The sequence below is a fragment of the Oncorhynchus mykiss genome, chromosome 8 (assembly GCF_057628025.1).
Source record: "Oncorhynchus mykiss isolate SJ-2025 chromosome 8, ASM5762802v1, whole genome shotgun sequence".
In the NCBI taxonomy this organism is placed as follows: domain Eukaryota; kingdom Metazoa; phylum Chordata; class Actinopteri; order Salmoniformes; family Salmonidae; genus Oncorhynchus; species Oncorhynchus mykiss.
In genome coordinates, this window is record NC_143029.1 from 90,959,149 (window position 1) to 90,986,695 (window position 27,547).

General features: G+C 45.1%; 1 protein-coding gene across 2 annotated transcripts; it reads left to right on the forward strand.

The window, feature by feature from the left end:
* Window positions 1-2,590: 2,590 nt before the first annotated feature.
* On the forward strand, window positions 2,591-26,565 carry LOC110510807 (cathepsin Z). Of its 2 annotated transcripts, XM_036986671.2 has the most exons (6): window positions 2,591-3,993; window positions 18,306-18,469; window positions 18,803-18,982; window positions 20,212-20,359; window positions 20,682-20,847; window positions 24,461-26,565. In XM_036986671.2, the coding sequence occupies exons 1-6, from the start codon at window positions 3,854-3,856 to the stop codon at window positions 24,572-24,574; spliced, it is 912 nt and encodes a 303-aa protein (XP_036842566.2). In that variant the 5' UTR covers window positions 2,591-3,853; the 3' UTR covers window positions 24,575-26,565. The 2 variants fall into 2 exon arrangements, with proteins under 2 accessions (XP_036842566.2, XP_090039072.1); XM_090182946.1 differs by lacking the exons at window positions 20,212-20,359; window positions 20,682-20,847; window positions 24,461-26,565 and adding an exon at window positions 19,266-19,355.
* The last annotated feature ends 982 nt before the right edge of the window (window positions 26,566-27,547 follow it).

Consider the following 27,547-nt stretch of genomic DNA (forward strand, 5'->3'; position numbering starts at 1 on the left):
GGGATATTGCAAATGTAATGATTGTTTCCGAGTCATCCTTATCAATGTCAGCTAAACAGTGCCCCCTAATGGTGCAGTAATAAATTACAGTTAGAAGGCCTAGTACCGTCAATGTTTTCCTCTGCTGGCCTCTGAGAAAGACTGTAGGTGTTCTGACCTTATCTCAATGAAACTAAACTGTAGTCTATAATGATGTATAATAATAATATAATGATGATGATGATTACAGAAACAGGGGCTAGGCAGGTGCTTAACGCGTTGGGCCAGTAACTTGAAGGTTTCTAGATCGAATCCCCGACCTGACAATGTAAAATAATAACTTTCATTCTGCCCCTGACCAAGGCAGTTGACCCACTCTGGCAGACCGTCATTGTAAATAAGAATTTGCCTAGTTTTTTTTTTTAAGTACAAAGAAAAAAAGAGAAGCAGGTTTAGAAAAAGAACCCAGTTGTCATACTTGAGTAAATGATAAGATACCTTCATACAAAAGGGCATACTTGAGTAAATGATAAGATTCCTTCATACAAAAGGGCATACTTGAGTAAATGATAAGATACCTTCATACAAAAGGGCATACTTGAGTAAATGATAAGATACCTTCATAGAAAAGGGCATACTTGAGTAAATGATAAGATTCCTTCATACAAAAGGGCATACTTGAGTAAATGATAAGATACCTTCATACAAAAGGGCATACTTGAGTAAATGATAAGATTCCTTCATACAAAAGGGCATACTTGAGTAAATGATAAGATACCTTCATACAAAAGGGCATACTTGAGTAAATGATAAGATACCTTCATAGAAAAGGGCATACTTGAGTAAATGATAAGATTCCTTCATACAAAAGGGCATACTTGAGTAAATGATAAGATACCTTCATACAAAAGGGCATACTTGAGTAAATGATAAGATACCTTCATACAAAAGGGCATACTTGAGTAAATGATAAGATTCCTTCATACAAAATTGCATACTTGAGTAAATTATAAGATACCTTCATACAAAAGGGCATACTTGAGTAAATGATAAGATTCCTTCATACAAAAGGGCATACTTGAGTAAATGATAAGATTCCTTCATACAAAATTGCATACTTGAGTAAATTATAAGATACCTTCATACAAAAGGGCTTACTTGAGTAAATGATAAGATTCCTTCATACAAAATGGCATACTTGAGTAAATTATAAGATACCTTCATACAAAAGGGCATACTTGAGTAAATGATAAGATTCCTTCATACAAAATGGCATACTTGAGTAAATGATAAGATACCTTCATACAAAATGGCATACTTGAGTAAATGATAAGATACCTTCATACAAAAGAGCATACTTGAGTAAATGATAAGATACCTTCATACAAAAGGGCATACTTGAGTAAATGATAAGATACCTTCATACAAAAGGGCATACTTGAGTAAATGATAAGATTCCTTCATACAAAATGGCATACTTGAGTAAATGATAAGATACCTTCATACAAAAGGGCATACTTGAGTAAATGATAAGATTCCTTCATACAAAATGGCATACTTGAGTAAATGATAAGATACCTTCATACAAAAGGGCATACTTGAGTAAATGATAAGATACCTTCATACAAAAGGGCATACTTGAGTAAATGATAAGATACCTTCATACAAAAGGGCATACTTGAGTAAATGATAAGATACCTTCATACAAAAGGGCATACTTGAGTAAATTATAAGATACCTTCATACAAAAGGGCATACTTGAGTAAATGATAAGATACCTTCATACAAAAGGGCATACGTGAGTAAATGATAAGATACCTTCATACAAAAGGGCATACTTGAGTAAATGATAAGATACCTTCATACAAAAGGGCATACTTGAGTAAATGATAAGATACCTTCATACAAAAGGGCATACTTGAGTAAATGATAAGATACCTTCATACAAAAGGGCATACTTGAGTAAATGATAAGATACCTTCATACAAAAGGGCATACTTGAGTAAATGATAAGATACCTTCATACAAAAGGGCATACTTGAGTAAATGATAAGATACCTTCATACAAAAGGGCATACTTGAGTAAATGATAAGATACCTTCATACAAAAGGGCATACTTGAGTAAATGATAAGATACCTTCATACAAAAGGGCATACTTGAGTAAATGATAAGATACCTTCATACAAAAGGGCATACTTGAGTAAATGATAAGATACCTTCATACAAAAGGGCATACTTGAGTAAATGATAAGATACCTTCCATACTACAAAAGGGAAAGTCACCCGGTAAAATACTACTTATCTAAAAGTATTTGGTTTTAAATATAAGTATCAAAAGTAAAAGTATAAATCATTTCCAAACCAGTCTGCACCCTTTACTTGTTAATGTATATATTTATGGATAGCCAGGGGCACACTGGGCACACTCCAACACTCAGACATCATTTACAAATAAAGCACTTGGGTTTAGTGAGTCCTCCAGATCAGAGGCTAGTAGGGATGACCAGGGATGTTCTCTGTTTAGTGAGTCCTCCAGATCAGAGGCAGTAGGGAGGACCAGGGATGTTCTCTGTTTAGTGAGTCCTCCAGATCAGAGACTAGTAGGGATGACCAGGGATGTTCTCTGTTTAGTGAGTCCTCCAGATCAGAGGCTAGTAGGGATGACCAGGGATGTTCTCTGTTTAGTGAGTCCTCCAGATCAGAGGCTAGTAGGGATGACCAGGGATGTTCTCTGTTTAGTGAGTCCTCCAGATCAGAGGCTAGTAGGGATGACCAGGGATGTTCTCTGTTTAGTGAGTCCTCCAGATCAGAGACAGTAGGGATGACCAGGGATGTTCTCTGTTTAGTGAGTCCTCCAGATCAGAGACAGTAGGGATGACCAGGGATGTTCTTTGTTTAGTGAGTCCTCCAGATCAGAGCTAGTAGGGATGACCAGGGATGTTCTCTGTTTAGTGGGTCCACCAGATCAGAGGCAGTAGGGATGGACCAGGGATGTTCTCTGTTTAGTGAGTCCTCCAGATCAGAGGCAGTAGAGATGACCAGGGATGTTCTCTGTTTAGTGAGTCCTCCAGATCAGAGACAGTAGGGATGACCAGGGATGTTCTCTGTTTAGTGAGTCCTCCAGATCAGAGACAGTAGGGATGACCAGGGATGTTCTCTGTTTAGTGAGTCCTCCAGATCAGAGGCAGTAGGGATGACCAGGGATGTTCTCTGTTTAGTGAGTCCTCCAGATCAGAGGCAGTAGGGATGACCAGGGATGTTCTCTGTTTAGTGAGTCCTCCAAATCAGAGGCAGTAGGGATGACCAGGGATGTTCTCTGTTTAGTGAGCCCTCCAGATCAGAGTCTAGAAGAGATGACCAGGGATGTTCTCTGTTTAGTGAGTCCTCCAGATCAGAGGAAGTAGGGATGACCAGGGATGTTCTCTGTTTAGTGAGTCCTCCAGATCAGAGGCAGTAGGGATGACCAGTGATGTTCTCTTCATAAGTGTGTGAATTGGACCATTTTCCTGTCCTGCTAAGCATTCAAAACGTAACGAGTACTTTTGGGTGTCAGGGAAAATGTATTAAGTAAAAAGTACATAATTTTAATTAGGAAAGTAGTGAAGTAAAAAGTAAAATCAGTCAATAAATATAAATAGTAATATAAAGTGCATATACCCCAAAAAACGATTTAAGTAGTACGTTAAATTATTTTTACTTAAGTCCTTTACACCACTGTGCACAATGAACAGTGTAAAAGTCTACTGAACGGTAATAGCACAGAAATAACACCGGAATAAGATTATTTACAAGCCGTGACGCTAGGTGGCACCCGTTCGCCTTTACAGCATAGACGCGCATTAAACATATGAACGAAGAAGAAGTACAGCAACATGGCGTCAGCTGTCACAGTGTTTTTGTTGTCATTTTTGTCCAACGTATTGTTTATTTTGGAAGCAGCGGACAGCGATTTCCTGAGTACGTTAGGCGCATGCTACAAACCTATCCGGGACGGTAGACCTACATCTGTCAAGTAAGTGGTCGTTGATCAGAGATATTTGTAGAAGAAAATCACCGCAAAGATTTTCCCAGTCGACTACTGTGAAGTTACACAAGGGAGTGAATGTTATTTATAGTAAGAGTTACATTGAGAAAATCGGACCCATTCAATTAAAATGAATGGCCATCCCTTTAGCAAAATATACACTGAACAAAAATATAACTGCAAAATGTAAGGTGTTGGTCCCATGTTTCATGAGCTGAAGTTATAGATCACAGAAATAAATAAATATGTATATGCTTGTGTTAGATCCTCCACCAAGTCACAATGCAGCTGTGTCAGATCCTGCACCAAGTCACAATGCAGCTTGTGTCAGATCCTGCACCAAGTCACAATGCAGCTTGTGTCAGATCCTGCACCAAGTCACAATGCAGCTTGTGTCAGATCCTGCACCAAGTCACAATGCAGCTTGTGTCAGATCCTGCACCAAGTCACAATGCAGCTTGTGTCAGATCCTGCACCAAGTCACAATGCAGCTTGTGTCAGATCCTGCACCAAGTCACAATGCAGCTTGTGTCAGATCCTCCACCAAGTCACAATGCAGCTTGTGTCAGATCCTGCACCAAGTCACAATGCAGCTTGTGTCAGATCCTGCACCAAGTCACAATGCAGCTTGTGTCAGATCCTGCACCAAGTCACAATGCAGCTTGTGTCAGATCCTGCACCAAGTCACAATGCAGCTTGTGTCAGATCCTCCACCAAGTCACAATGCAGCTTGTGTCAGATCCTCCACCAAGTCACAATGCAGCTTGTGTCAGATCCTCCACCAAGTCACAATGCAGCTTGTGTCAGATCCTGCACCAAGTCACAATGCAGCTTGTGTCAGATCCTCCACCAAGTCACAATGCAGCTTGTGTCAGATCCTCCACCAAGTCACAATGCAGCTTGTGTCAGATCCTCCACCAAGTCACAATGCAGCTTGTGTCAGATCCTCCACCAAGTCACAGTGCAGCTTGTGTCAGATCCTCCACCAAGTCACAATGCAGCTTGTGTCAGATCCTCCACCAAGTCACAATGCAGCTTGTGTCAGATCCTCCACCAAGTCACAATGCAGCTTGTGTCAGATCCTCCACCAAGTCACAACGCAGCTTGTGTCAGATCCTCCACCAAGTCACAACGCAGCTTGTGTCAGATCCTCCACCAAGTCACAATGCAGCTTGTGTCAGATCCTCCACCAAGTCACAATGCAGCTTGTGTCAGATCCTCCACCAAGTCACAATGCAGCTTGTGTCAGATCCTCCACCAAGTCACAATGCAGCTTGTGTCAGATCCTCCACCAAGTCACAACGCAGCTTGTGTCAGATCCTCCACCAAGTCACAACGCAGCTTGTGTCAGATCCTCCACCAAGTCACAATGCAGCTTGTGTCAGATCCTGCACCAAGTCACAATGCAGCTTGTGTCAGATCCTCCACCAAGTCACAACGCAGCTTGTGTCAGATCCTCCACCAAGTCACAATGCAGCTTGTGTCAGATCCTCCACCAAGTCACAATGCAGCTTGTGTCAGATCCTCCACCAAGTCACAATGCAGCTTGTGTCAGATCCTCCACCAAGTCACAATGCAGCTTGTGTCAGATCCTCCACCAAGTCACAATGCAGCTTGTGCCAGATCCTCCACCAAGTCACAATGCCTCAGTGTTGCCTTTTTATATCATTTAACAGGTTTAACTCAATTTCATCCAACTTTACATACCACTCTCTTTCTAATTCACTTTTATTATTAAATTAGGCTTAAATGGTGTTTCATGTTTATAGAATTCGATAGAAAACTAATAGTAGTTTTAAAATAAATAAAATATATAAAGTAAATACATGAATAAACTATTCATGTATTATATTTTTTCTTCATAGTTTTATTATTATTTGGTCCAGTATGTCAATCCTTTCTCTATTTTGGTGGATGGTATTTCACTATGCAGTTTGGCTTTTCACCCACAAGGTGGTGTGCGTACGCAGGGTCGAGAGGTGTGCTTCAATTTACACACATTCTCAAGTATAAGTACAAATTGATAAATCACACACTTTGCTTAGAAAGGATCGCACGCAGCATAAGTTTACCAACGACTTCTGTTCGTAGGCAACATGTATAAATGAGGTCCCTGGACCTCCACTTCCTGCTTCTTCACCTGCTCGTCTGAGACCAGCCACGCCAGTTTTTCGGTCTGTAATAAAGCCCTTTTTGTGGGGGAAAATGATTTCTAATTGGCTGGGCCTTCCCAGGCCCACCAATGGCTGCGTGCCTGCCCAGTTATGTGAAATCCATAGATTAGGGCCAAATGAATTCATTATATGAACTGTAACTCAGTAAAATCGGTGAAATTGGCGCATGTTGCGTTTTTAAATTTTTGTTTCAGCAAACGACCTGAACGCTTGAAAAAAATATATAAGAAAAGTGACCCTCCCCTATACTCATAATAATAATAATTAAAACAGGAAGTGGATAACATGTCTACCGTTTATCCTCACTTCTTGGACAGAGCAGAGCCTTAGATATGCCATTTTGTAAACTGTTCTTCCTCTTGTAATCATTACCAAGCAGGACTTTTGATCGTGCACAGGGCTGCTGGCCAGAGGGTTGTGGGTTCACAGACCGCAGAGGACAAGACTAGGAGTGGAAAGATCTTTATAGTAAAATCATCGTATTTGCAGATCCAAGAAAAAATTTGCCTTTTATGTACATTTCTTGCAAGTCTACATAATTTAACATATTAGCAGAATACATTTGAATACCATACAAATTACCTCAATTCCAGGCTAAGAATGGACCGAGAGATGGGCCTATGTGTTCATCTTATCCTGTTTCTCCAATGCCAAATCACTGTGTCTTGTTTGAAACAAAACTGTCCCTGTTTGAAAATAATTTTATCTGAGACGTCATTAGGAATCTGAGCATGGTACTTTCAAAAGTAGGGCCTACCTTTCCACCCCAGACAGAGTAGGACCTACCTTTCCACCCCAGACAGAGTAGGTCTACCTTTCCACCCCAGACAGAGTAGACCTACCTTTCCACCCCAGACAGAGTAGGGCCTACCTTTCCACCACAGACAGAGTAGGACCTACCTTTCCACCCCAGACAGAGTAGGGCCTACCTTTCCACCCCAGACAGAGTAGGGCCTACCTTTCCACCCCAGACAGAGTAGGCCTACCTTTCCACCCCAGACAGAGTAGGACCTACCTTTCCACCCCAGACAGAGTAGACCTACCTTTCCACCCCAGACAGAGTAGACCTACCTTTCCACCCCAGACAGAGTAGCGCCTACCTTTCCACCCCAGACAGAGTAGGGCCTACCTTTCCACCCCAGACAGAGTAGGGCCTACCTTTCCACCCCAGACAGAGTAGGGCCTACCTTTCCACCCCAGACAGAGTAGGGCCTACCTTTCCACCCCAGACAGAGTAGGTCTACCTTTCCACCCCAGACAGAGTAGGGCCTACCTTTCCACCCCAGACAGAGTAGGTCTACCTTTCCACCCCAGACAGAGTAGGCCTACCTTTCCACCCCAGACAGAGTAGGCCTACCTTTCCACCCCAGACAGAGTAGGCTTACCTTTCCACCCCAGACAGAGTAGGTCCTACCTTTCCACCCCAGACAGAGTAGACCTACCTTTCCACCCCAGACAGAGTAGACCTACCTTTCCACCCCAGACAGAGTAGACCTACCTTTCCACCCCAGACAGAGTAGACCTACCTTTCCACCCCAGACAGAGTAGGCCTACCTTTCCACCCCAGACAGAGTAGCGCCTACCTTTCCACCCCAGACAGAGTAGGGCCTACCTTTCCACCCCAGACAGAGTAGACCTACCTTTCCACCCCAGACAGAGTAGACCTACCTTTCCACCCCAGACAGAGTAGACCTACCTTTCCACCCCAGACAGAGTAGGACCTACCTTTCCACCCCAGACAGAGTAGACCTACCTTTCCACCCCAGACAGAGTAGGCCTACCTTTCCACCCCAGACAGAGTAGACCTACCTTTCCACCCCAGACAGAGTAGGACCTACCTTTCCACCCCAGACAGAGTAGACCTACCTTTCCACCCCAGACAGAGTAGACCTACCTTTCCACCCCAGACAGAGTAGACCTACCTTTCCACCCCAGACAGAGTAGACCTACCTTTCCACCCCAGACAGAGTAGACCTACCTTTCCACCCCAGACAGAGTAGGGCCTACCTTTCCACCCCAGACAGAGTAGGACCTACCTTTCCACCCCAGACAGAGTAGGACCTACCTTTCCACCCCAGACAGAGTAGACCTACCTTTCCACCCCAGACAGAGTAGACCTACCTTTCCACCCCAGACAGAGTAGACCTGCCTTTTCACCCCAGACAGAGTAGACCTACCTTTCCACCCCAGACAGAGTAGACCTACCTTTCCACCCCAGACAGAGTAGACCTGCCTTTTCACCCCAGACAGAGTAGACCTACCTTTCCACCCCAGACAGAGTAGACCTACCTTTCCACCCCAGACAGAGTAGGACCTACCTTTCCACCCCAGACAGAGTAGGGCCTACCTTTCCACCCCAGACAGAGTAGACCTGCCTTTTCACCCCAGACAGAGTAGACCTACCTTTCCACCCCAGACAGAGAATACCTACCTTTCCACCCCAGACAGAGTAGACCTACCTTTCCACCCCAGACAGAGTAGACCTACCTTTTCACCACAGACAGAGTAGGCCTACCTTTCCACCCCAGACAGAGAATACCTACCTTTCCACCCCAGACAGAGTAGGGCCTACCTTTCCACCCCAGACAGAGTAGACCTACCTTTCCACCCCAGACAGAGTAGACCTACCTTTTCACCACAGACAGAGTAGGCCTACCTTTCCACCCCAGACAGAGAATACCTACCTTTCCACCCCAGACAGAGTAGGGCCTACCTTTCCACCCCAGACAGAGTAGGGCCTACCTTTCCACCCCAGACAGAGAATACCTACCTTTCCACCCCAGACAGAGTAGACCTACCTTTCCACCCCAGACAGAGTAGGACCTACCTTTCCACCCCAGACAGAGTAGGCCTACCTTTCTACCCCAGACAGAGCAGGTCCTACCTTTCCACCCCAGACAGAGTAGACCTACCTTTCCACCCCAGACAGAGTAGACCTACCTTTCCACCCCAGACAGAGTAGACCTACCTTTCCACCCCAGACAGAGTAGGACCTACCTTTCCACCCCAGACAGAGTAGGGCCTACCTTTCTACCCCAGACAGAGCAGGTCCTACCTTTCCACCCCAGACAGAGTAGACCTACCTTTCCACCCCAGACAGAGTAGCGCCTACCTTTCCACCCCAGACAGAGTAGAACCTACCTTTCCACCCCAGACAGAGTAGGACCTACCTTTCCACCCCAGACAGAGTAGACCTACCTTTCCACCCCAGACAGAGTAGACCTACCTTTCCACCCCAGACAGAGTAGACCTACCTTTCCACCCCAGACAGAGTAGACCTACCTTTCCACCCCAGACAGAGTAGGACCTACCTTTCCACCCCAGACAGAGTAGCGCCTACCTTTCCACCCCAGACAGAGTAGAACCTACCTTTCCACCCCAGACAGAGTAGGACCTACCTTTCCACCCCAGACAGAGTAGACCTACCTTTCCACCCCAGACAGAGTAGGCCTACCTTTCCACCCCAGACAGAGTAGACCTACCTTTCCACCCCAGACAGAGTAGACCTACCTTTCCACCCCACACAGAGTAGACCTACCTTTCCACCCCAGACAGAGTATGACCTACCTTTCCACCCCAGACAGAGTAGGACCTACCTTTCCACCCCAGACAGAGTGGACCTACCTTTCCACCCCAGACAGAGTAGAACCTACCTTTCCACCCCAGACAGAGTAGACCTACCTTTCCACCCCTCTACCTTTCCACCCCAGACAGAGTAGACCTACCTTTCCACCCCTCTACCTTTCCACCCCAGACAGAGTAGACCTACCTTTCCACCCCAGACAGAGTAGGGCTTACCTTTCCACCCCAGACAGAGTAGGGCCTACCTTTCCACCCCACACAGAGTAGGCCTACCTTTCCTCCCCAGACAGAGTAGACCTACCTTTCCACCCCAGACAGAGTAGGACCTACCTTTCCACCCCAGACAGAGTAGGACCTACCTTTCCACCCCAGACAGAGTAGGCCTACCTTTCCACCCCAGACAGAGTAGATCTACCTTTCCACCCCAGACAGAGTAGGACCTACCTTTCCACCCCAGACAGAGTAGGACCTACCTTTCCACCCCAGACAGAGTAGGCCTACCTTTCCACCCCAGACAGAGTAGAACCTACCTTTCCACCCCAGACAGAGTAGACCTACCTTTCCACCCCTCTACCTTTCCACCCCAGACAGAGTAGACCTACCTTTCCACCCCAGACAGAGTAGGGCTTACCTTTCCACCCCAGACAGAGTAGGGCCTACCTTTCCACCCCACACAGAGTAGGCCTACCTTTCCTCCCCAGACAGAGTAGACCTACCTTTCCACCCCAGACAGAGTAGGACCTACCTTTCCACCCCAGACAGAGTAGGACCTACCTTTCCACCCCAGACAGAGTAGGCCTACCTTTCCACCCCAGACAGAGTAGATCTACCTTTCCACCCCAGACAGAGTAGGACCTACCTTTCCACCCCAGACAGAGTAGGACCTACCTTTCCACCCCAGACAGAGTAGGCCTACCTTTCCACCCCAGACAGAGTAGAACCTACCTTTCCACCCCAGACAGAGTAGACCTACCTTTCCACCCCTCTACCTTTCCACCCCAGACAGAGTAGACCTACCTTTCCACCCCTCTACCTTTCCACCCCAGACAGAGTAGACCTACCTTTCCACCCCAGACAGAGTAGGGCTTACCTTTCCACCCCAGACAGAGTAGGGCCTACCTTTCCACCCCACACAGAGTAGGGCCTACCTTTCCTCCCCAGACAGAGTAGGCCTACCTTTCCACCCCAGACAGAGTAGGCCTACCTTTCCACCCCAGACAGAGTAGACCTACCTTTCCACCCCAGACAGAGTAGGGCCTACCTTTCCACCCCAGACAGAGTAGGGCCTACCTTTCCACCCCAGACAGAGTAGACCTACCTTTCCACCCCAGACAGAGTAGGGCCTACCTTTCCACCCCAGACAGAGTAGACCTACCTTTCCACCCCAGACAGAGTAGACCTACCTTTCCACCCCAGACAGAGTAGGGCCTACCTTTCCACCCCAGACAGAGTAGACCTACCTTTCCACCCCAGACAGAGTAGACCTACCTTTCCACCCCAGACAGAGTAGGGCCTACCTTTCCACCCCAGACAGAGTAGGGCCTACCTTTCCACCCCAGACAGAGTAGGCCTACCTTCCCACCCCAGACAGAGTAGGGCCTACCTTTCCACCCCAGACAGAGTAGGGCCTACCTTTCCACCCCAGACAGAGAAGACCTACCTTTCCACCTCAGACAGAGTAGGACCTACCTTTCCACCCCAGACAGAGTAGGGCCTACCTTTCCACCCCAGACAGAGTAGGGCCTACCTTTCCACCCCAGACAGAGTAGGGCCTACCTTTCCACCCCAGACAGAGTAGGACCTACCTTTCCACCCCAGACAGAGTAGGCCTACCTTTCCACCCCAGACAGAGTAGGCCTACCAAAAAACGTAAGCTTTAATGAACTGCTGGCTATTCTTCTTCTGTGGTTTAACCCAATGAGAGAAGGTCACAAGTGTTTCCCTAAAAGCTGTCTGGGTTTAAACATCTTCTATTGGACAGAAAGTTAATGGCTTAATCAATTGATAGTGACAGATTTCGATTACTTCCCAAGCAAAGTCCATTTTTTTGTCTCCTCAGCTATCGAAGGCTGTAGTTCAGCCTCAATGTCAAATAAACTAAACAATGATATTCCCTTATGCATCGGAGTCATCGGAGTCTTTCCCAGCTTCACTATATAATACAGCAGTATGTGGACACCCCTTCAAATGAGTGGATTGACAGGCCCTGTCCTGTTTCAGCATGACAATGCCCCCGTGCACAAAGCGAGGTCCATACTGAAATGGTTTGTCGAGATCAGTGTGGAAGACCATTGAATGGCCTGCACAGAGCCCTGACCTCAACCCCATCGAACACTTTTGGGATGAATTGGAACGCTGACTGTGAGCCAGGCCTAATCACCCCCAACATCAGTGCCCGACCTCACTAATGCTCTTGTGGCTGAATGGAAGCAAGTCCCTGCAGCAATGTTCCAACATCTAGTGGAAAGCCTTCCCAGAAGAGTGGAGGCTGTTATAACAGCAATGTTCCAACATCTAGTGGAAAGCCTTCCCAGAAGAGTGGAGGCTGTTATAGCAGCAATGTTCCAACATCTAGTGGAAAGCCTTCCCAGAAGAGTGGAGGCTGTTATAGCAGCAATGTTCCAACATCTAGTGGAAAGCCTTCCCAGAAGAGTGGAGGCTGTTATAGCAGCAATGTTCCAACATCTAGTGGAAAGCCTTCCCAGAAGAGTGGAGGCTGTTATAGCAGCAATGTTCCAACATCTAGTGGAAAGCCTTCCCAGAAGAGTGGAGGCTGTTATAGCAGCAATGTTCCAACATCTAGTGGAAAGCCTTCCCAGAAGAGTGGAGGCTATTATAGCAGCAATGTTCCAACATCTAGTGGAAAGCCTTCCCAGAAGAGTGGAGGCTGTTATAGCAGCAATGTTCCAACATCTAGTGGAAGGCCTTCCCAGAAGAGTGGAGGCTGTTATAGCAGCAATGTTCCAACATCTAGTGGAAAACCTTCCCAGAAGAGTGGAGGCTGTTATAGCAGCAATGTTCCAACATCAAGTGGAAAGCCTTCCCAGAAGAGTGGAGGCTGTTATAGCAGCAATGTTCCAACATCTAGTGGAAAGCCTTCCCAGAAGAGTGGAGGCTGTTATAGCAGCAAAGGGTTGGACCAACTCCATATTAATGCCCATGATTTTGGAATGAGATGTTCTACGAACAGGTGTCCACATCTAGTCCTGGTTTTAACTTAACAGCCCTTCACTGACACAGAGGAAGGCTATTTAAAGAGTGTATGGTGGGTGGAGGAAATTACCTACAAATCTATGGATATAGCAGCTTATAGCCTAATGTCTGTCTAACAGGTAGGACCAACTCTTCTTTCTTAAATAGGAAGACAGAGGCTCAAACACAAAGCCCTCTTGTTGTTAGTAGAGTCTAATTAAAATGAAGATGGTTTCAAATTAATTGTACCTACTGGAATTTGCCTACTTTCAGCACCGTGAGCTGTCCATTTCCGATTGATTGTGGCTGCTGCTGCTTCAAGTTTCAGAACCACAATGTCAGTTACTAGAATCTGTCTTAATGTGAGGTCAATAACTCAATAACCCAAGTGCATGTTTTGGGACTAGGCCTAATCAAACATTATTTTCAGAAGAAACCTTTGACTCTCCTCCTGAACTACCACTGTAGACCTAGGCAGCACAGTCATTGGTTAATAAGGAGCACACAAAAAAAAACAACGTTTTTATCAGGAAGAGCAGAGCAGGCTGGGGATCAGGGTTGGAATATCCATTGCAGTGTGTAATGCAGACTAGTTTTATTCACACCATCCCAGCAGCACAAAAACACTCAGGAAGGAAGTACATTTTCATTTTCATAGTACATTTCATTTTCATAGATATAACTTTGCTATGTGCTTCTACGAGAATGTACTTTGTTAAGCCTGCTGTATAGCCTGCTGTATAACCTGCTGTATAACCTGCTGTATAACCTGCTGTATAACCTGCTGTATAACCTGCTGTATAACTATAACCTTCTGTATAACCTTCTGTATAACCTGCTGTATAACCTGCTGTATAACCTGCTGTATAACTATAACCTGCTGTATAACCTGCTGTATAGCCTGCTGTATAACCTGCTGTATAGCCTGCTGTATAACCTGCTGTATAACTATGACCTGCTGTATAGCCCGCTGTATAACTATAACCTGCTGTATAGCCTGCTGTATAACTATAACCTGCTGTATAGCCTGCTGTATAGCCTGCTGTATAACTATAACCTGCTGTATAACCTGCTGTATAGCCTGCTGTATAACCTGCTGTATAACTATAACCTGCTGTATAGCCCGCTGTATAACTATAACCTTCTGTATAACCTGCTGTATAACCTGCTGTATAGCCTGCTGTATAACTATAACCTGCTGTATAGCCCGCTGTATAACTGTAACCTGCTGTATAGCCTGCTGTATAACCTGCTGTATAACCTGCTGTATAGCCTGCTGTATAACCTGCTGTATAACTATAACCTGCTGTATAGCCCGCTGTATAACTGTAACCTGCTGTATAGCCTGCTGTATAACCTGCTGTATAACCTGCTGTATAGCCTGCTGTATAACCTGCTGTATAACTATAACCTGCTGTATAGCCCGCTGTATAACTGTAACCTGCTGTATAGCCTGCTGTATAACCTGCTGTATAACCTGCTGTATAGCCTGCTGTACAACCTGCTGTCTAACTATAACCTGCTGTATAGCCTGCTGTATAGCCTGCTGTATAACTATAACCTGCTGTATAGCCTGCTGTATAGCCTGCTGTATAACTATAACCTGCTGTATAGCCTGCTGTATAACCTGCTGTATAACTATAACCTGCTGTATAACCTGCTGTATAACCTGCTGTATAACCTGCTGTATAACCTGCTGTACAGCCTGCTGTATAACTATAACCTGCTGTATAGCCTGCTGTATAACTATAACCTGCTGTATAGCCTGTTTTATAACCTGCTGTATAACCTGCTGTATAACTATAACCTGCTGTATAGCCTGTTTTATAACCTGCTGTATAACCTGCTGTATAACCTGCTGTATAACTATAACCTGCTCTATAACTATAACCTGCTGTATAACCTGCAGTATAACCTGCTGTATAACCTGCTGTATAGCCTGCTGTATAGCCTGCTGTATAACTATAACCTGCTGTATAGCCTGCTGTATAACCTGCTGTATAACTATAACCTGCTGTATAGCCTGCTGTATAACTATAACCTGCTGTATAACCTGCTGTATAACTATAACCTGCTGTATAGCCTGCTGTATAGCCTGCTGTATAACTATAACCTGCTGTATAGCCTGCTGTATAACCTGCTGTATAACCTGCTGTATAGCCTGCTGTACAACCTGCTGTATAACTATAACCTGCTGTATAGCCTGTTTTATAACCTGCTGTATAGCCTGCTGTATAACCTGCTGTATAACTATAACCTGCTGTATAGCCTGTTTTATAACCTGCTGTATAGCCTGCTGTATAACCTGCTGTATAGCCTGCTGTATAGCCTGCTGTATAACTATAACCTGCTGTATAGCCTGTTTTATAACCTGCTGTATAACTATAACCTGCTGTATAGCCTGTTTTATAACCTGCTGTATAGCCTGCTGTATAACCTGCTGTATAGCCTGCTGTATAGCCTGTTTTATAACCTGCTGTATAACCTGCTGTATAACTATAACCTGCTGTATAACCTGCTGTATAGCCTGTTTTATAACCTGCTGTATAACCTGCTGTATAACCTGCTGTATAACTATAACCTGCTGTATAACCTGCTGTATAACTATAACCTGCTGTATAACCTGCTGTATAGCCTGTTTTATAACCTGCTGTATAACTATAACCTGCTGTATAACCTGCTGTATAGCCTGTTTTATAACCTGCTGTATAACCTGCTGTATAACCTGCTGTATAACTATAACCTGCTGTATAACCTGCTGTATAGCCTGTTTTATAACCTGCTGTATAACCTGCTGTATAACTATAACCTGCTGTATAGCCTGTTTTATAACCTGCTGTATAACTATAGCCTGCTGTATAACTATAACCTGCTGTATAGCCTGTTTTATAACCTGCTGTATAACCTGCTGTATAACTATAACCTGCTGTATAGCCTGTTTTATAACCTGCTGTATAACTATAACCTGCTGTATAACCTGCTGTATAACTATAACCTGCTGTATAACTATAACCTGCTGTATAACCTGCTGTATAACCTGCTGTATAGCCTGCTGTATAACCTGCTGTATAGCCTGCTGTATAACCTGCTGTATAACTATAACCTGCTGTATAGCCCGCTGTATAACTATAACCTTCTGTATAACCTGCTGTATAACCTGCTGTATAGCCTGCTGTATAACCTGCTGTATAACTATAACCTGCTGTATAGCCCGCTGTATAACTATAACCTTCTGTATAACCTGCTGTATAACCTGCTGTATAACCTGCTGTATAGCCTGCTGTATAACCTGCTGTATAGCCTGCTGTATAACTTGCTGTATAACTATAACCTGCTGTATAGCCCGCTGTATAACTATAACCTTCTGTATAACCTGCTGTATAACCTGCTGTATAGCCTGCTGTATAACCTGCTGTATAACTATAACCTGCTGTATAGCCCGCTGTATAACTATAACCTTCTGTATAACCTGCTGTATAACCTGCTGTATAACCTGCTGTATAGCCTGCTGTACAACCTGCTGTCTAACTATAACCTGCTGTATAGCCTGTTTTATAACCTGCTGTATAACTATAACCTGCTGTATAGCCTGTTTTATAACCTGCTGTATAACTATAACCTGCTGTATAGCCTGTTTTATAACCTGCTGTATAACCTGCTGTATAGCCTGCTGTATAGCCTGCTGTATAACCTGCTGTATAGCCTGTTTTATAACCTGCTGTATAACCTGCTGTATAACTATAACCTGCTGTATAACTATAACCTGCTGTATAACCTGCTGTATAACTATAACCTGCTGTATAACTATAACCTGCTGTATAGCCTGTTTTATAACCTGCTGTATAACCTGCTGTATAACCTGCTGTATAACCTGCTGTATAACCTGCTGTATAACTATAACCTGCTGTATAGCCTGTTTTATAACCTGCTGTATAACCTGCTGTATAACTATAACCTGCTGTATAGCCTGTTTTATAACCTGCTGTATAACCTGCTGTATAGCCTGTTTTATAACCTGCTGTATAACCTGCTGTATAACTATAACCTGCTGTATAACCTGCTGTATAACCTGCTGTATAACCTGCTGTATAACCTGCTGTATAACCTGCTGTATAACCTGCTGTATAACTATAACCTGCTGTATAACCTGCTGTATAACCTGCTGTATAACCTGCTGTATAACCTGCTGTATAACTATAACCTGCTGTATAACCTGCTGTATAACTATAACCTGCTGTATAACCTGCTGTATAACCTGCTGTATAACCTGCTGTATAACCCGCTGTATAACTATAACCTGCTGTATAGCCTGTTTTATAACCTGCTGTATAACCTGCTGTATAACTATAACCTGCTGTATAGCCTGTTTTATAACCTGCTGTATAACCTGCTGTATAACCTGCTGTATAACCTGCTGTATAACCTGCTGTATAACCTGCTGTATAACCTGCTGTATAGCCTGTTTTATAACCTGCTGTATAACTATAACCTGCTGTATAGCCTGCTGTATAACCTGCTGTATAACCTGCTGTATAACTATAACCTGCTGTATAACCTGCTGTATAGCCTGCTGTATAACCTGCTGTATAACTATAACCTGCTGTATAGCCTGCTGTATAGCCTGCTGTATAACCTGCTGTATAACCTGCTGTATAACCTGCTGTATAACCTGCTGTATAACTATAACCTGCTGTATAACCTGCTGTATAACCTGCTGTATAACCTGCTGTATAACTATAACCTGCTGTATAACCTGCTGTATAACCTGCTGTATAACTATAACCTGCTGTATAACCTGCTGTATAACCTGCTGTATAACCTGCTGTATAACCTGCTGTATAACCTGCTGTATAACCTGCTGTATAACCTGCTGTATAACTATAACCTGCTGTATAACCTGCTGTATAACTATAACCTGCTGTATAACCTGCTGTATAATCTGCTGTATAACCTGCTGTATAACTATAACCTGCTGTATAACTATAACCTGCTGTATAACCTTGAATCTGTATCTCCATAAATAGTGCAGGAAATGGAGATACATGCTGTTGTTCTGGACATATCCCAGACCACATGAACACCTTAATGTGTCTGAGCTGTTTGTTCAGGACATATCCCAGGACATATCCCAGACCACATGAATACCTTAATGTGTCTGAGCTGTTTGTTCTTGTCATTTCCCAGGACATATCCCCGACCACATGAACACCTTAATGTGTCTGAGCTGTTTGTTCAGGACATATCCCAGACCACATGAATACCTTAATGTATCTGAGCTGTTTGTTCAGGACATATCCCAGACCACATGAATACCTTAATGTGTCTGAGCTGTTTGTTCTTGTCATTTCCCAGGACATATCCCAGACCACATGAATACCTTAATGTATCTGAGCTGCCAGCAGTTTGGGACTGGAGAAACATTGAGGGGAAAAACTATGCCAGCATCACGAGGAACCAACACATTCCACAGTACTGCGGCTCGTGCTGGGCCATGGGATCTAGCAGTGCAATTGCCGGTAATTTCTCCTCCACATTGTTGCCAATAATACACATTTGACCATTTCTGGACTGATATAACTCACTAACTTGTTACAATGTAACAATGAACTTAACGTGAATTATTAACTAGTTACAATGTAACAACATTGTAACAATGAACTTAACGTGAACTATTAACTTGTTACAATGTAACAAATCCCAAGCTGTCATTATTGTTACAAATGTCACTCTGTATTATATTTTTACAGGCTAACATTGAGATAAAAGTGATCTAATAAACTTATTTACAGTCAAGCCTCTATCATATCAATACATTTGTTGACGTTTGTTGTTGTCCCCCCCCCCCCCAGACCGTATCAACATCAAGCGTGGTGGTACGTGGCCATCAGCCTATCTGTCTGTCCAGAACGTGATAGACTGTGGCCATGCTGGGTCCTGCTACGGAGGAGACCACACAGGGGTGTACCAATACGCTCACCAGAAGGGCATCCCCGACGAGACGTGCAACAACTATCAGGCTAAGAACCAAAGTAGGGCCTCTATAACATGGCTTTTAACATTTAGGTTTTTATCCTGCGTCTTGTTTTGATTTGTGCTAGTTCCTCATAACACCTGATTTGGGTGATAAGAGATTAGTTTTTCTAACTATTTTTCTGTACGCGCTAGTTTAAAGCAGTGCACTATGGGGGATAGGGTGCATGGGATTGTTACATTTGAATTTTGTCTCACAGCATCGTCACTCATCCATGTGCATCATTTCCATTCACAAATACACTTTCCATCACTCACTCTTGTGGTCTCTATGTTCTACAGAGTGTGAGCTGTTCAACCAGTGAGCTCTATGTTCTACAGAGTGTGAGCTGTTCAACCAGTGAGCTCTATGTTCTACAGAGTGTGAGCTGTTCAACCAGTGAGCTCTTTGTTCTACAGAGTGTGAGCTGTTCAACCAGTGAGCTCTATGTTCTACAGAGTGTGAGCTGTTCAACCAGTGAGCTCTATGTTCAACAGAGTGTGAGCTGTTCAACCAGTGAGCTCTATGTTCTACAGAGTGTGAGCTGTTCAACCAGTGAGCTCTGTTCTACAGAGTGTGAGCTGTTCAACCAGTGAGCTCCATGTTCTACAGAGTGTGAGCTGTTCAACCAGTGAGCTCTATGTTCTACAGAGTGTGAGCTGTTCAACCAGTGAGCTCTGTTCTACAGAGTGTGAGCTGTTCAACCAGTGAGCTCTATGTTCTACAGAGTGTGAGCTGTTCAACCAGTGAGCTCCATGTTCTACAGAGTGTGAGCAGTTCAACCAGTGAGCTCTGTTCTACATAGTGTGAGCTGTTCAACCAGTGAGCTCTATGTTCTACAGAGTGTGAGCTGTTCAACCAGTGAGCTCTGTTCTACAGAGTGTGAGCTGTTCAACCAGTGAGCTCCATGTTCTACAGAGTGTGAGCTGTTCAACCAGTGAGCTCTATGTTCTACAGAGTGTGAGCTGTTCAACCAGTGAGCGAGCTGTTCAACCAGTGAGCTCTATGTTCTACAGAGTGTGAGCTGTTCATCCAGTGAGCTCCATGTTCTACAGAGTGTGAGCTGTTCAACCAGTGAGCTCTATGTTCTACAGAGTGTGAGCTGTTCAACCAGTGAGCTCCATGTTCTACAGAGTGTGAGCTGTTCAACCAGTGAGCTCTATGTTCTACAGAGTGTGAGCTGTTCAACCAGTGAGCTCTGTTCTACAGAGTGTGAGCTGTTCAACCAGTGAGCTCTATGTTCTACAGAGTGTGAGCTGTTCAACCAGTGTGGGACCTGTTCCTCTGATGCGTGTGCTGTGGTGCAGAACTACACCCTGTGGAAGGTAGGAGACTACGGGGAGGTGTCAGGACGAAACCAGATGAAGGCTGAGATATACACCAACGGGCCAATCAGGTGAAATCTGTGTTCTTTGGTTCGTCATGTTAACATTTGAACGTCTGAAGAACAAAATCACAAGTAAAAGTTTTTTTTTTTAAATAATAATTTAAAAAATCAAGAAGTAGAAAATAGGATTTTCCCATTTTGATTCTCAAAATGATACAATATTTTTGATATCAACAAAATGCCCTTTTTTTAGCCTTGAGTGTTGAAATGTATAACGTTAGCAATCTGTACATGTAATACACGTAGTAAAATGTCCTTTGTAACATCTTGTGTTCTTGCTTTTGATAAACCTCATTCTCACATTGTGGCTGTTGTTCCGTCCTCTCCTCAGCTGCGGTGTGATGGCTACGAAGGGCCTGGAGGCGTATCGTGGTGGTGTGTTTGCCGAGTTCCACCCCTTGTCTCTAATGAACCATATCATCTCAGTAGCAGGCTGGGGGGTGGCGGAGGACGGGACGGAGTACTGGGTGGTCCGCAACTCCTGGGGAGAGCCTTGGGTTAGTCTCGCTTGTACAATACATTCATTATTTGACTTGTATGGAATATTTACTCATTGAAAGACTGGACAACATACACAATATGTACAAAAGTATGTGGACTCCCCTTCAAATTAGTGGATTCGGGCTATTTCAGCCTCACCCGTTGCTGACAGGTATATAATTTTGAGCACACAGCCATGCAATCTCCATAGACAAACCCTGGCAGTAGAATGGTCTTACTGAAGAGCTCAGTGACTTTCAACGTTCCAGAAAAGATGTCTGGGTTTAAACGTGTTCTATTGTACAGAAAGTGAATTGCTTAAGCGAGACGGTGCCGAGACGGTGCCGGCAGTCATGGCAGCTCTGCTTCTAGCTCCTAAGCAACTTTGCAGTAAGTGCAGTTTGTGCTCCATAACACCACCGGAGGAGTGGATCCTTTGTTCGTACCCCTTCGGGGAAATTGAACTTATTTCAGAAGCTCCAAGACTCCGCTGGAGGAGAGAAGAGGTATTCGGAGTGGACTTCTAGTCCGACTCAGGAGGCGTGCACACCATCCACCGCTTCCGAGTATATTACTCGCTAATGTTCAGTCCCTGGACAATAAAGTAGACGAGCTCAGGGCGAGGATCTCCTTCCAGAGAGACATCAGGGACTGTAACATACTCTGTTCTTCTGTCGCCGTCCATACAGCCAGCTGGGTTCTCAGTACATCACACAGACAGGAATAAAGAACTCTGGATATACTGTCCCCGTCCATACAGCCAGCTGGGTTCTTAGAACATCACACAGACAGGAATAAAGAACTCTCTGAGAAGAAGAAAGGCGGGGTGTATGTTTCATGATTAACTACTCATGGTGTGACTGTGACGTACAGAGTCCTTTTGTTCACCCGACCAAGAATACCTCATAATCAAATGTCGACCGTATTACCTCCCAAGAGAATTCTCTTTGGTTATAGTCACAGCCGTGTCTATTCCCCCTCAAGCCGATACCATGGCAGCCCTCAAAGAACTACACTGGACTATGCAAACTGGAAACCACATACAGTGGGGCAAAAAAGTATTTAGTCAGCCACCAATTGTGCAAGTTCTCCCACTTAAAAGATGAGAGAGGCCTGTAATTTTCATCATAGGTACACTTCAACTATGACTGACAAAATGAGAAAAAAAATCCAGAAAATCACGTAGGACTTTTAATGAATTTATTTGCAAATTATGGTGGAAAATAAGTCTTTGGTCACCTACAAACAAGCAAGATTTCTGGCTCTCACAGACCTGTAACTTCTTCTTTAAGAGGCTCCTCTGTCCTCCACTCATTACCTGTATTAAAGGCACCTGTTCTACCAACACATTGACTGTAGTACTCGCTCTGGAATAACATTGGACCACTGCTACTCAACTTTTCGAAATGCCAAGAAGGCATTGAACACTGAGGTCTTGCTTCCAGACAAGCTAAACACCTTCTTCGCCCGCTTTGAGGATAACACAGTGCCACTGACTCGGCCCGCTACCAAAGACTGTGCGCTCTCCTTCTCCGTGGCCGACGTGATCAAGACATTTCAACGTGTTAACCATCGCAAGGTTTCAGGCCCAGACGGCATCCCTAGCCGCATCCTCAGGGCATGCACAGACTAGCTGGCTGGTGTGTTTACGGACATATTCAATCTCTCCCTATCCCAGTCTGTTTTCCCCACTTGCTCCAAGATGGCCACAATTGTTCCTGTACCCAAGAAAGCAAAGGTAACTGAACTAAATGATTATCGCCCCATAGCACTCACTTCTGTCATCATGAAGTGCTTTGAGAGACTAGTCAAGGATCATATCACCTCCACCTTACCTGACACCCTAGACCCACTTCAATTTGCTTACCGCCCCAATAGATCCACAGATGATGCAATCGCCATCACACCGCCCTACCCCATCTGGACAAGAGGAATGCCAATGTTAGAATGCTGTCCATTGACTACAGCTCAGCATTTAACACCATAGTACCCTCCAAGCTCATCATTCAGCTCAGGGCCCTGGCTCTGAACCCTGCCCTGTGAAACTGGATCCTAGACTTCCTGTCGGGCCACCCCAGGTGGTGAAGGTAGGAAACAACATCTCCACTTCGCTGATCCTCAACACAGGGGCCCCACAAGGGTGCATGATCAGCCCCCTTCTGTAGTCCCTGTTCACCCATGACTGCGTGGCCACGCAAGACTCCAACTCATCAAATGGTCCACACAGACAACCTCAGGAGGCTGAAGAAATTTGGCTTGGCCCCTAAAACCCCCACAGACTTTTACAGATGCACAATTGAGAGCATCCTGTTGGGCTGTATTACCGCCTGGTACAGCAACTGCACTGCCTGCTACCGCAGGACTCTCCAGAGGCAACAGTCTAGAAGGAGATCCCACATATGCTGAGCACTTGTTGGCTGCTTTTCCTTCACTCTGCGGTCCAACTCATCCCAAACATAAACGTAAAATTTGACTTGATTTGTTTTCATCAATTGATAGACAGAGTTATATTACTCCCCAAGTAAAGTCAAAAATGTTTTGTCTCCTCGGCTATAGAAGGTTGTAGTTCAGCCTCGGAATGTCAAAGAAACTTAACAATGACGTCTGTCCTTGGTTGCAACACTCACTACCGAGTTCCAAACTGCTACTGGAAGCAACGCCAGCACAAGAACTATTCGTCGGGAGCTTCATGAAATGCGTTTCCATGGACGAGCAGCCGCACACAAGCCTAAAATCACCATGCGCAATGCCAAGTATCGGCCGGAGTGGTGTAAAGCTCACCGCCATTGGACTCTGGGGCAGTGGAAACACGTTCTCTGGAGTGATGAATCACGCTTCACCATCTGGCAGTCCGACGGACAAATCTGGGTTTGAGTTTGGAGCACGCTACCTGCCACAATGCATAGTGCCTGTAAAGTTTGGTGGAGGAGGAATAGTGGTCTGGGGCTGTTTTTCCTGGTTCAGGCTAGGCCCCTTAGTTCAAGTGAAATATTAACGCTACAGCATACAATTACATTCTAGACGATTCTGTGAATCCAACTTTGTGGCAACAGTTTGGGGAAGGCTCTTTCCTGTTTCAGCATGAACAATGCCCCCGTGCACAAAGTGAGGTTCCTACAGAAATGGTTTGTTGAGATCAGTGTGAAGGGATTTGAATGGCCTGCACAGAGCCCTGACCTCAATCCCATCGAACACCTTTGGGATGAATTGGAACGCCGACTGCGAGCCAGTCCTAATCTCCCAACATCAGAGCCCGACCTCACTGACGCTCTTGTGGCTGAATGGAAGCAAGTCCCCGCAGCAATGTTCCAACATCTAGTGGAAAACCTTCCCAGAAGAGTGGAGGCTATTATAGCAGCAATGTTCCAACATCTAGTGGAAGGCCTTCCCAGAAGAGTGGAGCCTGTTATAGCAGCAAAGGGGGAAACAACTCCATATTAATGCCCATGATTTTGGAATGCGATGTTCGACGAGCAGGTGTCTACATACTGTTGGTCATGTGGTGTCTGAGCTTCCCTTTCTGTTGTTCCTGTTTTGGATGATTTTATAGATCAACTGTGTCTTGTACTCATCTATACATCTATGATGTAAACATGGAGGGTGACGGTGTTTTGTTTTGTGTTTCTGCAGGGAGAGTACGGCTGGGCGAGGATCGTAACCAGTGCTTATAAAGGAGGGAAAGGTAACTGGTACAACCTGGCCATAGAGAAGAGCTGTGCTTACGGAGACCCCATCATTACGTAGAGGACAAGAGGAAACGAGTGTCATAACCATCAGCCGACTGACCTGATCACTGAATATTAATACTGGAGAATACCGTGCGTCACTCAAAACAGTTGATCGGTGCTGCCGTCAACAGGAAGTGGTGTCAAATGGTTCCCATTGTAGGGCGTTCAAGTTGATAGGGACATCGTTAAAAAAACATATTAGAGTCAAGATGCTGATCTAGGATCAGTTTATCCTTTTAGATTGTAGTGAATAAGAACTACATTGACAGAGAGGATCTGATCTGAGATCAGCACTCCTACGCTTTGTGAATATAGGACCTGGAGCCTACCTCGTCCTTCATTAGTAGCCTCTCTCCTCCTCTCCTACCTCCTTCTCTCCTACTGCCTTCTCTCCTCCTCTCCTACCTCCTCTCTCCTCCTCCCCCAACTCCTCTCTCCTCCTCTCTCCTCCTTTACTCCTCCTCCTACCTCCTCATCTCCTCCTCTCCTACCTTCTCCTTCATTAGTAGCCTCTCTCCTCCTCCTCTCCTACCTCCTCTCTCCTCCTTCTCTCCTCCTCTCCTACCTCCTCATCTCCTCCTCTCCTACCTCGTCCTTCATTAGTAGCCTCTCTCCTCCTCCTCTCCTAACTCCTCCTCTCTCCTCCTCGCCTACCTCTTCCTCTCTCCTCCTCTCCTACCTCCTCCTCCTCTCTCCTTCTCTCCTACCTCCTCCTCCTCTCTCCTCCTCTCCTACCTCCTTCTCTCCTCCTTCTCTCCTCCTCTCTCCTACCTCCTCCTCTCTCCTCCTCTCCTACCTCTTCCTCTCTCCTCCTCTCCTACCTCCTTCTTTCCTCCTTCTCTCCTCCTCTCTCCTACCTCCTCCTCTCTCCTCCTCTCCTACCTCCTCCTCTCCTCCTCCTCTCTCCTCCACTACCTCCTCCTCTCTCCTACTCTCCTCCCCTCTCCTCTCTCTTCCCCTCTCCTCCTCTACTACCTCCTCCTCTCTCCTCCTCTACTACCTCCTCCTCTCTCCTCCACTCTCCTCCTCTACTACCTCCTTCTCTCCTCCTCTACTACTACCTCCTTCTCTCCTCCTCTACTACCTCCTCCTCTCTCCTCCCCTCTCCTCCTCTACTACCTCCTCTCCTACCTCCTTCTCTCCTCCTCTACTACCTCCCCCTCTCTCCTCCCCTCTCCTCCTCTACTACCTCCTCCTCTCTCCTCCCCTCTCCTCTCTCCTCCCCTCTCCTCCTCTACTACCTCCTCCTCTACCTCCTCCTCTCTCCTCTCCCCTCTCCTCCTCTACTACCTCCTCCTCTCCTACTCTCCTCTCTCCTCCTCTCTCCTCTCCTCCTTTCCTACCTCCTTCTCTCCTCCTCTACTACTACCTCCTTCTCTCCTCCTCTACTACCTCCTCCTCCTCCTCTCTCCTCCCCTCTCCTCCTCTACTACCTCCTCTCCTACCTCCTTCTCTCTCCTCCTCTACTACCTCCTCCTCTCTCCTCCCCTCTCCTCCTCTACTACCTCCTCTCTCCTCCTCTCCTACCTCCTCCTCTCTCCTCCTCTCCTACCTCCTCCTCTCTCCTCTCACATCTAAGATGCTTTTCTATCATTTATAGGTCAGGGTTTGTATTCATAAAGCAACTGAGTAGGAGTGCTGATCTAGGATCAGTGTAGCCTTTTAGATTGTAGTGAATAAGAACTACATGGACAGAGAGGATCTGATCTGAGATCAGCACTCCTACTGTGAGACGCTTTGTAAATACGGGCAGTTCTCTGTAACTAATCGCTAACTTTCCACTGATATTAGGAGTTTAATCTGAACATCTGTTTCTCAGGCCATGGCTTTCAGCTCACTCAAGGTCCTGTGACGGACTACTTTCAACTCAATGTTTCAGTCTTGTGACAACACTGAAACACTGTCAAACACAACAACACTAAACCACACGACACACTAATTCTGTACAGGGCTATTTAACTGGTGTTTATTAACAAATGTCTTTGAAAGAATAAACAATGATTTTTTTTGTGCCTTTTTTTTCTCCTCCATTTGGTTTGTAGTTTGTACAGCAAAACATGGCTCTAAAGTAACCCGGTTTAAGCTGGTAATTGTACCTTAAAGCTGTTCATGGGTCAGGAAAGGTTAGGATGATCAGGATAATCTGGTTAGTTACATTACGCTCCTGATCTTTTCTTAGATTGGATAGTTTGCCAATCTGAGAGTCCAGTCCTGATGGTCAAATCCCAGATACAAACTAATCTCTACAGGCGAGGCTGTTGTCGTTAGTTTAGTAAATTAGATAGCCGCTCTAAAGACGTTAATCTCGTTTAAAGGCCCAGTTCAGTCAAAAATAGATATTTTTTTTATTATATATACTTCCACACTATGAGGTTGGAATGATACTGTGGAATGAAGGAAATTATGACAATGTTATTTTAGAGTAAGAGCTGTTTTGAAAAGGCTGCTTGAAATGCCAGCCTGTTTTCTGTGGGATGGAGTTTTCATTTGTTTGTCTCCCATCACAGCAGTACAGTCTTAACTGCTCACCAAACATGTCACGTTGCAAAATACTTATACACATACATTATTCAATCATTTCATCCAAACTGCTCGCGTACGTCAACAGAGATTTGCGTTGCCAGGGGCTAAAATAGAACGTGGTTCTATTGGAACTGAACTATTGGACCAGAACGTGGTTCTATTGGAACTGAACTATTGGACCAGAACGTGGTTCTATTTGAACCGAACTAATGGACCAGAACGTGGTTCTATTTGAACCGAACTAATGGACCAGAACGTGGTTCTATTTGAACCGAACTAATGGACCAGAACGTGGTTCTATTTGAACAGAACAGAAGTATTGGACCAGAACGTGGTTCTATTGAAACAGAACTATTGGACCAGAACGTGGTTCTATTTGAACCCAACTATTGGACAAGAACGTGGTTCTATTGGAACAGAACATGGTTCTATTTGAACAGAACCTGGTTCTATTTTAGAGGCTTGA

Bases quoted from the DNA above. Each gene is read 5' to 3' on its own strand.
- LOC110510807 (XM_036986671.2), top strand. From the start codon at position 3,854: ATGGCGTCAGCTGTCACAGTGTTTTTGTTGTCATTTTTGTCCAACGTA. The intron at 3,994-18,305 runs GTAAGTGGTCGT...GTCATTTCCCAG, and splicing joins GGTAGACCTACATCTGTCAA to GACATATCCCAGACCACATG. The intron at 18,470-18,802 runs GTAATTTCTCCT...CCCCCCCCCCAG, and splicing joins ATCTAGCAGTGCAATTGCCG to ACCGTATCAACATCAAGCGT.